We start from the raw sequence: 13518 nt of genomic DNA, 5'->3' as shown, positions 1-13518 counted from the left end.
GTTTAGATTTACTTTTGTATTTGTCTATTTTATGCTCAACTCTCATGTGCCGATTTTCATTTGTTTCAAAAAAAAAATATACAAGTAGTCTTTTTGAGATAAATTAACAAGAATTTAATATAATTTTTTCACACTTATCTTCAACCAAGAAAAAAAAAATACTACAAAAAAAAATCTCTCTAATTTATCTTTATTGAGGTAATGACAAAAAAATATACTTTTTTTTCTTGATTTATTCTTTTTCTTAATTTCTTTCTTCGGATCCTATCATCTAAACAAACTACTATCAGGGTCGTTGTAAATATCCACTCTAAGATCTTATCATTAAGGTTTTCTCTCTAGGATAAAATATTAAGTATATTATGCCACTTGCGTTATGTAAAATCCACATTTTAAATTGACTCTGAGTTAACATTGAAATTGATTTGCAAACAGTTTCATCAATAATTGTTATTCGTTTTAATCCAAATCAACTCAATTAGATGTCATCGTTTGTAATTAATAATTTCCACGTGGAATTATTATTTAAAATTATAAAAAAATAAAAAGTTATGTTAAAAATGTAAAGAAAATGTAGATCATCAATAGAAGGCTACTAAATTTAACAAAAACCTATACTAGACAATAATAGCCAAACCAAATTATAACTTATAAAGTTTTATAAAAAATATATATAACTTATAAAGTGAAAATTATGATTGCAGCTAAAAAAGAATGGCACCCTTTTAAATTAAAGGCAGCCTCTTTGGGTATTATAATTGCGTAACATGACTAAGTACTTAATTAAAAAATGAAATCTTCTTGTATATTTTGAGAGCAAATGAATATTTTATTCTAATTAGAATTTAAGATTTTAGAATTTAGAGTTTTAAGTTTAAGATTTAGTAAAAATTATTTTATTAGTATTTTTAAAATTTAAACTAAACATAATAATAAATCACAATTAACTGATGAAAGCAAGATCAGTTATGAATTACTCCGAAGACATGTAAGATTTTTTCTTAAAAAATGCTGAATTGATCAGATGAAGTTAAATACTTAAAATACTTTTTAGAGTTCGGACATGTTTCGTTGGATTTAAATATTTATTCGTATCTGACTTTCTATTTTGGGGGGGTGGTTTGGGTTATTCGATGGGCGCATGTGTTAAAATTGTCTATTCAAGTCACTTCCTCCAAAGTCAAGTCATTTCCACAATACAATGGGCGTTTATAATTAGGAAAATTTTGCAATTAAAAAGTGTTAATTAACAAGTAATAAAAATACGTGTCACATTTGCAAACCACTCGTAATAATTGTACTTGCATGGGTCATTTTAAAATTGCAAATTGCAAGCAAATTGCAGTACAAAGCAAATGGCCGCCATAATAGAATGCAGTACAAGTAATGAAGTAACCAATAATAATAAAACCAAATGTGACATAGTTGGAATTGTTCCCCATCATCCATTAACTATTATGACACCATTCACAAACACAGCAAAATGCAATGTTTCTACTTTGGAGAAGTGACATGGCCAAAATCTATTGTTTTTATATTCACTCTAGTGTGCTAGGCTCGTGGAACCCACGGGACAAAAAGACAAAAACATATGTTAAGTAATATCATGTCGTATAATTAGTTAATTTCTTTAATTACATTTCAAAACTATACAAGGGGTGCTGAGTCAATTCTAGATAAAATTAATTTAATTAATTAATTTCCTCTCAAAATGTACAAAATAATAAAAAAATGTTTAATTATTCTATTGATCTCTATAGTTTTATTAAATTTTTATATCTTTTTTTCTTTTCAATTGAGTCTCTCTATCGTATTAGATTTTATAATTAAGTTATTGTTATGACAAAAACATTAAAATTAACAGAATATTTCGTTAAATAAAACGAATATGTCTAACACTTGATTGTTTTATGATAGAACTTTAGTTACAAAATTTAATATAGTATAAAAATTTAATTTAAAAAAATATAAAAATTTAATTAAAATTTTAATAAAATTATAGAAACTCACTGAATAATTAAATCTAAAAAAATTTCGATACACTAGCTACCACAAAAATAGCTAGACTTTGGTAGCGATATAATATTTTTTTATGAGTTATATCACTTATTACTCCATTTAGATATAGATATATTAATTAATTTGTTTCCGGCAATGCAGACAAGTATCGCCTTGTTAGTGTCATTTGCTGATTTAATTAGCTTCCCAATATTACCTACTTAAGCAGCACATACAAAACCTAGGCAGAAGAAACTTTATGGCTAAGTTTTATGAAATAATGAAACTTTGGTGCTAATATATGTACATATCCTTAATTATACACACATCTTTTTATAATTACGTTATTATTAATTACCACTTGATTCAAATGCACAAAATGTTTTTGTTATTTTTCACTTTCTATAATAATGTAATTTCCGATCCTTAATTAGTCATAGAATGTCATCATCAGCCAAAAGTTGGAGAGATGGATTGTTTGATTTAAGGTGCACGAGCTTCACAGTTCACCATCAACTTGCATATATTCAGACACGTAATAATTAACTACGACAGCTTCTAATAAAGTCTTCTTCTTCCTTCTCTCTTTTTTTTTTTATTTTTTTTTTCAATTTGATGTAATGGTAACCACTCATTATCCAAGAGGGGCCTACAGTAAAATCATTAGTTACTTGCACCCCGGATTTTCTGTTGCTTTTCATTCCTATATTAGTCCACTACTTACTATTTTTGAACTGATTGATAGTCTAAGTAAAACACTCTCTTTCATTCCATCATACGGTTCATCATTATATATATATATATATATATATATATATATATATATATATATATATATATATATATATATATTAGGACAATTTACCTAATTAAATAAATCATATGAATCCTTTATTCATATACACAAAATACAAATTTATTACATGCATGTGCAATTTATATTATTAGGTAAATTGTAGGACCCAACCATAGTTTTGATAAAAAAAGTTAGTCTTAAACCGTGGCTGAATTCCATGAAATTTAAAGAGAAAATGATAGCCATAAATCGTGGTTACTTATCACGGTTTATGAAGAGGAGGCATTTAAAGATAACCTCTTTACTTTTTACGGTTTACGTTTTTAGTAGTGTAAATACATAATTTTTGGATTACATTACTCAAAATCACTTTTAGATAAAAAATTACTAAAATAAACATCAACTTAAATAATTTTTGTATATTATCTTATCATTGTAATTCACCTATTTGAATAGATCTTATTAATTAATTTTATAATAAAATTAATATTTATATACTAAAATAAAAATAACATAAAAATTGACAAAATATATTTTTAATTAAAACTAACAAAATATAAATTTTAGATAGTACTAAGAATAATAAAAAAATTAAATATTTACCTTAGTAGTGATTGAAATAAATCAACAAAATTTTATGATATTTTTTATATAGTATATTTTTAGTACTCTTAGTACTCTTTTTTAGTATGTTATAATTTTTTATTATTATTTACAATTAATTTTTTATTTAATTTACTTTATCTAATAGGATCAATAATTTATATTATAAAAAGATAATAAAAAAATAATACAAAAAACACCATTATAAAAATGTATAATGTCAAACAAATAATTAACAAAAAATATAAATAATAAATAATAGAAAAAGAAATACTAAGAATTTCATAAATAATACAATGATAACATGCATAAAGAATAAAGTTGGTAAAATGTAAATAAAGATTGAATGTTGGTAGCTAAAAGCCCGTTGAATCACTTCTGCGTTTATGAAAAAAAATTTGCAAAACCAAAGATAAAAAACTTTCAAGAAATCTAAACTTGCTTCTTCTCTTCCAACGTGTTTTCCAAACACCCCAAAGTGATTCAATTAAACATGGCCATTCTAAGTCCTTTATAAACCGTTGCTGGTAGCAAGGTTTTATGCACATTTTCGTCCCTCAATAAACTGTGGTAGCTTGCCACGGTTTATGATAATTCTCTTTCAAGAGTAATCCGTCTATGCTAGTCACGGTTTATGTAGAGAGTAAAAACCATAGTTGGCTCCCACGATTTACCTAATAATATAAATTGCATATACACGTAACAAGTTTGTATTTTGTGTATATAGATAAAGATTTCATGTTATTTATTTAATTAGGTAAATTGTCCTATATATTATATTTAACTTATTTTTATTATATATTTTATATTTTAATATATATTTTATACGAATAAATAATTTAATGATTGATTTTTATAATATACACCAAAGATAGTTATATAAATAATTGATAATAATATATTTTTTATAAAAACTTAAATTAATAAAAAACAATAAATAATTATATTTTTACAATAATATTAAAAAATAATATTTAAAGTTATTTTATTTAATATAATATCTATAAATTTATATAAATAACATTCATAATTGTATATTTATTATATCTAAAATTATATAAATATTCTAACAATAATTAATAAATATTCAATAAAATAATTTTATAGACTATTTAATTAATTTTTTATTGTCTTAACATTCTTCTCACCAAAAATTTTTTTGATTTACGTAAAAAAAATCTGGCATAATAGATTTTTTTTTTGCTTTATACTACAATTTTTTTTCTTTTGAGATTTAATAATAATGATCGAATTTTAAATATTTCTTTTACAAAAAATTTGATATTATATTATAAAATTATTTTAAAATTTTAAATTAATAAAAAAACATATAAATAATTCTATTTTTAACTACAATAAAATGAAATCAAATTAATTAACTAATTAAGGCCACGCAATTGTGTAATTAACTTAAAGTAGGGAATTTTTAGAACGCTATGCATATAACAAATTAAATCCGATGCATAAGCTCCTTTTGCCACGGAAAAAAATGTCTCTTCTCAGAACTTCGTAACTGCATAGCAGTGGATTCAATTAAATAAAGAAGAGAAATTCTCAAGTGTTTTGAAAGTATATATAGTATTCTTATTTGATGAATGAAATATTTTTTACATTAGTATTATAAGTTTATAACCTCGGTCCTCAGGTTTATGCGAGTTAGTTTGATAACAATTATGATCAGGAAAATAAAAGGATAGATATGAACTCATAATTGAAATTGAATAAAAAAATATATTTAAATTGAAATAAAAATAAAAAATAAATTAAAATTAAATATAAAAAATTTTATTTTATTTTTTATTTAATTTAATTTATTAATATAATAAAAAAAGACTCCTCAACTTAATTTATTATATAATTTAAAAAAGAAAAAAAATTCACTTAACTTCATTTCATACTATAATTTCATCACAAAACAAAAAAAAAATTATTAAACCTCTAAATCATTTTATATTACGTCTATAATAATTTAGGAGGTGATCTATTAGCTATAATCCGATCTAATTATACTTATATATCAAAAAAATTGAATAAAATACATAAACACGTGTCAAAAGAAAAGAACGTTTCTTTTTCTCATAGACTTTTTGTATAAAGTCAAATATCACCAAGATGCAGTTACCACAAAATCATACTAATATCCTCAACGGTTCCGCAAATACTAATAATTGCCTATAGCACAACTTTATAAATACAAAACTCCTATTTATGTGAAAGATATGCTATTATTCTGAATACAATATATCTCACCATCTTACATTTTTTTTATTTGAACGTCGAAGTGTCTTTGCAGGTATCCGCTGTTGTCGTTTCTCTTAAATCCGATGTATACCTCATCCGTTTTAAACGAAGGCATGCCCAATTCCTGAACATGACGAGTTATACTTCAAGCCCGACCTACCACACAGAAACAGGAGGTATTTATAACCTCTTATTAGGTTAAAAAAAAAATCGAAGTCTACTAATATAAAGCCCAATCTAATAATTAAATAAACAAAATCATAATATATCAAATTAAATTGAACATTCTAAAAATATAAACTAATAACTTTTAAATAATATTTGAACTCTTCATATCACAAATATTTAAAACACGTATCATTCTCCTCCTCTTTAAAAAAGATTCGTCTTCGAATTTTGTAGTGAAAAAAATAATGTATAAAAATGACAAATATAAAAAAGAAACTTTTTTTTGTACTACATGCTTTTTTTATGTTTTTTAAAATAATGAAATCAACAAAAACTATAAAACAACAATAAAATACAAACATAAAAGACAAGGACAATAAGAATATAAAAAATGACGCGAGACATTAAAACTTTCTTTTAAAGACACAAAAAGAACAAATATAAATTAATAACGATTAATTTAATACCTAAAATTTATTACTAAATGATAAAGAATTCAAAGGATAAACAAAAAAGCAAGGACTGAAATTGAACAGAAAAATATGAATTGAAATTGAAAATATAAAATAAAAAATAAAATGATAGATTGAAATTGAATATAAAGAGAATTACTCTACTTTTTATTCAATTTTATTTTGTTGATGCAACAAAAAGGTAACTCCTCAACTTAACTTATTTACACCATAATTTAAAAATTAAATCGAAAAAACTCATTCATCTTTATTTTTTCACACCATAATTTTCATCATAAAACCAAAAGAATTTTTAAATTTCTAAATCACTTTATATTACGAGTACAATAATTTAAGGAATATTTATAATCTCTTATTAGATTAAATAATTAAAACTCTTAATCTACTAATATAAAGTTTAATTTAATAATTAAATAAGTAAAATAAAAATATACTAAATTAAATTAAATATTATAAAAATATAAAATAATGTATAACTTTAAATAATATTTAAATTTTTTATATCACAAACATTTAAAATACATATTAAATTATCTGATCGAAACTATAGATTATATTCTTCAAACATTGTCAGTCATGATAATTTTAGAATATATGTAATATATAGTTGCAATATGCCAATATATGTTGCTCGAAATAATCATATTGCCTTTTTATGAGTTTACCTTTTTTAGGATAAATAATTTTTTAACATTGTATAAACAATTGTTTGTGATATAAAGATTTAAAATTTAATTTTTTAATCCAATTTCTTTTTTTAACATACTACAAATATGAACGAAAGAAAAAATTTATATGTAAAATTTATGCAAACCTAAAAAGTAATTTCTTACCTAAAATATATGTGAGAAATAAGCAATTTCATGACATATATAAGTTAAAATGATATTTATACAACTATTTAATTATTTACATATAATAATAAATAGCTATTAAATGGTAATTTCTTAGGATTAATAAATTGTTAGGTGTATATGAACATAATACACATTTTTAGAGCTTGTATATTATTTTTATTTTTTAAAAAAGGTCAATAATATTGATGCCTCTTTTATGAAGTTGTCCTTAAGGTAGACCTTATCATCATTACATTCGTTTGGAAAAGTAGCTAAACAATATAATGTGCAATTGAAATGCTCTACTTGAATAGTAGTAAGTAGCTAGTAGTCTTCTATATAGTTTCATCCTCGTTATAACAACTCCAAATTAAATAACATAACATTAAAATGAATACAATATATATTATAAGAAAATCTTCTATACAGAATTAGAAAATGAAATATTTGATTCAATGACTGTGATATATCCAAGCAATAATAGACATGCAACATACAACGGTCTCTGATATATTAGCTTTACGTTCTAGATAACTAGTTATCACTTTTCAGCGCCGGAAGAAAGTCAAAATTTTTTTGAAGAATCTGATTTCTGCATCCTTATACACTTGCATTTAGCCCGTCTGTCACTTAGATTCTGCACAAATTAAAGTAATTTAAAATGTTAATCAGTATATGCAGGCATGTCAAAGATATGATGAATAACTAATAAAACTGATATATATAGTATAAATTAAAGTACTAGCTTAGATAAATTAATCTACTATTGTGAAGTTAAAAGAGTCTTTTTTTTTTTGGTGACTGGAAGAATCTAATTAAAGAGAATATTTTTATAGATTCGTAAAATATGAAAGAGAAAAACGCGTTATATTTTGTTTTTATTAGGATAAGAAAAATTTTACACCCATGTATTAAAAATTAAACAAAACATCTAATCTAAATCCAAAAACAACTCAAATGGATGGTACAGTGAGAAATTATCAAACAGTTATAAATCCACCTCAATAATGCACGAGTTTAATTAATTAACGATACATATATATGCCATGAGACAATTGAGGATCAAATTTGGATCCTTATAAAAAAATAAGAAACTAGCTAGTACCTGAAGGCTCATAATTAAGCAGTAATTTCAACAATAATTATGTTATGTGTTTATTGAAAACTATATTAAAAATATCTATATATATATATATATATATATATATATATATATATATATGATCTAGTGATTGATTTTTTTTATTAATTTAGATGCATGTTTTACGGCTAACCTTTTTAGAAATAAAAATGGTGCGTAATTCAGTACTATAGTTAATTGATGTATTTTTTATATAAATTTATTTTTTAATTTAAATAACAAGATTTATGGCGAGGTAAATTTTTTTTCGTTCTCAAACAAATTAAAAGATCCAATAATTAGTATGTTTAATTTTTTTTAATAATACAATACAAATATGATCCTTAGATTTGCATTAAAAAAATAAAAAACACAAAATCTGACTTTTAAATTTGTGATTTGTGGTTCATAAAAAAAAAATTAAAAACCACAAATCTAATTCTCAATTTTGTGGTATCTATTCAAACAAAAAACAAAACTAAATTTTCACATTATTAAGAAATACTACTACAACTCCAATATTAAAAAATAAAAAGGGCATGTTTTACATATATGTCAGATAGACAGTGCAAAAATGATAGTACATAGCTTTATATGAGTTAGCTAGTGATTAATTGTATGGAGACGAGTAAGGACATTTCATTATATAATTCTCAAATTAAACAAATTAAACTTGCAATGTATCTAGCTAGCTATCCTTATAGTCATACAATTGTCAGTTACGCACCTTAAATTGTTTCTGAAGATCTTTTATGTATCCTACAGCCATGTCCAACATGTCTGCTGTGCTGGCTTGCTGCTCAACAATGTACATGCATACAAGTCAATTTATATGTTGACTTTTCCAATGCAAATTCAAAAACCACGCCACTCCATATATTCCTCCATGCATGTTTGATGAAGAATATAATCATGATTAACAATCTTACCTTGTCCATGTTCGGAACAAGCTCTTGTAATTTTTTCATTCGTTCACTGATCCGAGTCCTTCTCACCTGAAAATAACTACATACTTATTATCACCATCACAATCATTAATTTACAAATTAATTATTTAGGTCCATGAATTTGATGAAAGCTGTTGGAAACTAAGTCAAGTTTGTTTGCCAAAATGATATGTATCATGTATTATATATCTACCACAGGAGAAATAGTTAATTATTCTAAAAGATATTTTTATACATGCTTTCAATTATCAATTAAATGAAAATAATGAATATTCTGTTTTTAAAATTCCAAATTAAAATATTGAAAATCTCTTCTACTTTTTAATTTATTTAGTATTTTCAAATGATACTTTTAAAATAAAAAATTATAATATATACTATAACGTTACAAAAATACTTGATACATAAAAAATCAACTACTAATTCAGTTATTAAATTAATTATTATATATTTAATAAATAATACATATGTTATTTTATATATTTTTAATGTATATATATTTTTTATTTTAATATATATTATATACAAATGACTAATTTGACCTATAATTTTAGTACAATTATGTCATAGTTGATATCATTCATTATACTATTCACACACGGTATATGTACTAATTCTTACTTAAATAAGTAAATGTGAATTATATTACACTGCAACTATATATGAAAAGACTACCCTTAATTTGGGTCAAATATATATATAGTTTGGAAAAAAGAAAAAAGTGGTACGTACATACCCTTTCGGCAATGCTTCTGGGATGAGTAGCACATCCTCTTTTGGCTCTAATTTTACATGGAACAGAATCTGATAATGGGAAGTGAATCATATTCTCCATTGCAAACATCTCCGGTTCCGCTTTTGGAAAACTTAGTTGATGCGATAGTGTATCAACTACTTTATTATTCCCAAACTCTTCATTCTAATGATCATCAGCATATGTAATTAATTATAAATTGTGTATTTGATTTCGGTGAATTATATGGTAAAGATGTAAGTTTACAGATTTTTTTTTTTATGGAATGAAGGAGAGATTGAAAAAGGTAGAACCCACACTTTGAATAACAATAAAATAATCAAAAATAACTATAAAAGGAATTTATTTTTTCTCTCTATACCACTCAATGTGTATAGTAGAGTGCCCCTTTGATTTGATGGAGAAACTAAAACAAGAAAATTTGAATAAAATGTAGTACCTGATTAGCATCAAAAATTAACTTATGAATCCTATTTCGGTCGTCCCTCTTGTATGATGTCTCATTCCAAGAACCATAATTAGGGAAGAATAATCCACCATTACGGTTACTATTAGTTGCTGTTGCTGAAGAAGAAGGGCTTCTTGATGATGAGAAGCTAATTTGGTTATTGAATCTGTTCATTGTGGATAGACTAAGTTCATCACTGCCGCTGTAGTTTCCAACACCTTTCGTCATAGTATTTGCATTAGTATCATACCCTGCAAAAAATAATTATTCATCACAACGTAACACATGTATACATATATATATTTTAACAAAAATATTATTTATACACTAAAATTAATTATCATATATTTATGTATAAATATATACGTAGTTTAATTTATTTTTAATATATATTTTATATAAATCAGACACTCCCATACATCATTTCAAGATGTCACTTGCACATAGTTAATTAGTTTCTAGACCTTCAAAATGAAGTTAATTACCAAATTTTCCAATCTTGTGTCTTCTAGAAACGGCACACTATTGGTAGGTAAATTAAATTTCAGTCTCTGAAGAATCTTTTATAGTATATATATGTTCATTTTTTTTAAAGATTATTATATAAAAAAAGTTACCTGAAATTATAGCCTCATGAAGAAGAACACATAGAAAACTTGAATCATGAGATTCCAAAGCTAATAACATAAGCAGCAAGAACAAAAAGTGTGTGTAAAAATACCTTCATCAACAGCACTACTTTTTCTAATTTTATTCCTTATTCTTAATTAATATGCTAATTAAAAATAAAACAAGGACGCGAAAAAAGAGTAATGAATGAGAAGATAGAGAAGACGAACCGTTATTATCGTGGAAGGAGAAATGCGAAGCTGGAAAAGTGCTCTGCCTTGGTAGATCCGTTCCAGAGGAAGTGGAAGCGGAAGGTGCAGTTGACGAGTTGTGCAGTCTGGTGAAGCGATGATTCGAATTCATCAAAGAAAGTGATGGCGGTTTTGTTGTTGAAGAAGGCTTATTTTTGTTGGAACTGAAGAATCTCAAGAACGACGACGACGACGACCTCTCCTGTTCAGATGAACAAGAACCTTCAACAACCTGTAACTGTTCGAGGACTGAAGGAGGAGCAGAGCGAAATCGAAGCAATCCTGATGCTGATGACGACGATGAGTTTAGCTGCTGTTGGTGATAACGGGAACTGGAATCCATTATAGCTAGCTAGGGTTCTTCAGCTTAATTAATTAATTGTAATGAGAATGAAGCAAGTAACGTTTAAGCAAATAAAAAGGGCTTTTGGTTCCACAAAGTCAAAATTCAAATTATTTGTAATAATAAGTAATAGATGACTGGGTTGGAAAGCAAGAAGCATGAGAGAGAGAGAGAGAGAGAGAGAGAGAGAGAGAGAGAGAGAGAGATATGACAATGAATGTTAATGGTTGGGGCCTGAGCATGTTCGGCCAATGAAAGACCACGAAAACGCAACAACCAAAGTCAGGGGACTAATTTTTCTTTTATTTTATTTTTCCACTTGGATTATATATATAGCTTCATGATTCCCAAAATAGTAACCTTTTTTTATTATTATTTTGTGAGAAAAGGACAAATAGGTCCCTGACCTTTTGTCCCGTGGACATTTTTGTCCCTGAGCATTTGAAAATACATTTAAACCCCTGACCTTATCAAATCTTGGACAGATGAGTCCCTCCGTCGAATTGCCACCGCCGGACCCGTCGGAGAAGTCTGATCTGGCTCCCCTGAGAATGATGTGGCACGCCTGGCTGACAGCTGGACTGCTGAGTGGAAAGGTCCGTTCGAAAAATTGGACATTTAAGTCCCTACACCACAATGCGATGTCGTTTTGAGTTTCCACCCTTACAAGGTCCGTTACAATACCCATTACACCCATACCTCCCTTTCTGAATTACCAAAAACCCTAAGGAATAGCAACGATCATCATACTCTGTTTCTCCCTCCAAAAAGATCACGACCCAGGCTTAGACGTTCACCCGTGTGTAGTGGCTGTCGAAGAGGCTTAGACGTTCACCCGTGTGTAGTGGCTGTCGAAGAGGCGTCCATTGTTGTCTGAGTTGCTGTCTTGGTCAGCCAAGGTAAGAAGTCTTTACATTAGTGTAGTTAGTGGATTGTGAGGTTACATATGTATGCAAGTTTGAAGTTTGATTTGTAAGTGTTGATCGTGCATGTTGATAGAATTTGTGACAAAAGTTTTAGGATTTTTCGGCTGAGATTAAATTACTGTTAGGGCCAAAAAAATTTTATCGTTTTATTTCGGTTGAATGTTCTTGCTGTTTAATGTGTGAAAAGTGTAATTACTGTTCATTGTTTACAGTTTTTCATTTTTGTTGTCTCAGATGGTTGATGTGTTTGTAGTGCCTGTGTTCCATCATGGAGGTAATTTTGTGAGAGAGAGTAATGGTTGTCTGGTTTACAAAAATGGGAAGGTGGAGAAGTTTCCAGAAATGGACCTTGACTTCGTTAATTTTGGAGACTTGATCACACTGTTCAAGGGGTTGGGGTACCAATCATACAAGAGTGTTTATTGGTATGATCCAATGAGTCCTGATATTGAGTCTGGGCTGCATATTCTGACAGGGGATGCTGGGATTAACGAAATGCGAGAGAACAAAATGAAGAATACAGAGAGTGACGAGTTTTACCTATACTTTGACCACCCTGTTGATGAACCTGAGATTGTGGAGGATGCTGGAAAGCAAAGAAAAAGTTCTGATGAGGGAGAGGTTTTGGTGGATGAGCAGAGTTTGTCATCTGATGATGGGTATGAGAGCACGGAGGATGAGCCCTACAAACCTCCACCTCCCGGGTTAGAAAGTGACAGTGATGATGATGAAACAAGTGCTGATGATGAGGGTAGTAAACGGCAGAAAGAAAAGAAGGGAAAGAAGAAAGCTGTGTCTCCAAAGAAGACAACTGCAAACAGGACAGGGGCTAAACGAAAGAGGAAGACGTGGAAGAAGATGGCACAAAGCAGTGGACCCAATAAGCAGCAGACCAGAAATAATGTTGGGCCTGATCCTAATGTGCAGCCCAACATAGGCCCACAACCCAACATGGACCAAGATGTTAGGTTCTATGTGAGTTTGATGCAAGATGATGATGATGAC

General features: G+C 27.1%; 1 protein-coding gene across 2 annotated transcripts; it reads right to left on the bottom strand.

Moving 5' to 3' along the window:
• Positions 1–7483: 7483 nt before the first annotated feature.
• LOC112696078 (transcription factor bHLH130) lies at positions 7484–11861 on the bottom strand. Of its 2 annotated transcripts, none has more exons than XR_003150658.3 (6): positions 11224–11861; positions 10376–10635; positions 9915–10101; positions 9165–9230; positions 8963–9031; positions 7484–7752 (listed from the first exon to the last, which is right to left on the bottom strand). XR_003150658.3 is itself a non-coding variant. In XM_025748675.3 (6 exons), exons 1-6 carry the CDS (start codon positions 11585–11587, stop codon positions 7681–7683), a joined length of 1014 nt encoding a protein of 337 aa, XP_025604460.1. In that variant the 5' UTR covers positions 11588–11861; the 3' UTR covers positions 7484–7680. The 2 variants fall into 2 exon arrangements, 1 of the variants encoding a protein (XP_025604460.1); XM_025748675.3 differs by having other exon boundaries at positions 9919–10101.
• Positions 11862–13518: the final 1657 nt, after the last annotated feature.

This window comes from Arachis hypogaea, chromosome 6, assembly GCF_003086295.3.
Source record: "Arachis hypogaea cultivar Tifrunner chromosome 6, arahy.Tifrunner.gnm2.J5K5, whole genome shotgun sequence".
Classification (NCBI taxonomy): Eukaryota; Viridiplantae; Streptophyta; class Magnoliopsida; order Fabales; family Fabaceae; genus Arachis; species Arachis hypogaea.
This window is presented reverse-complemented; position numbering and strand designations above follow the sequence as displayed.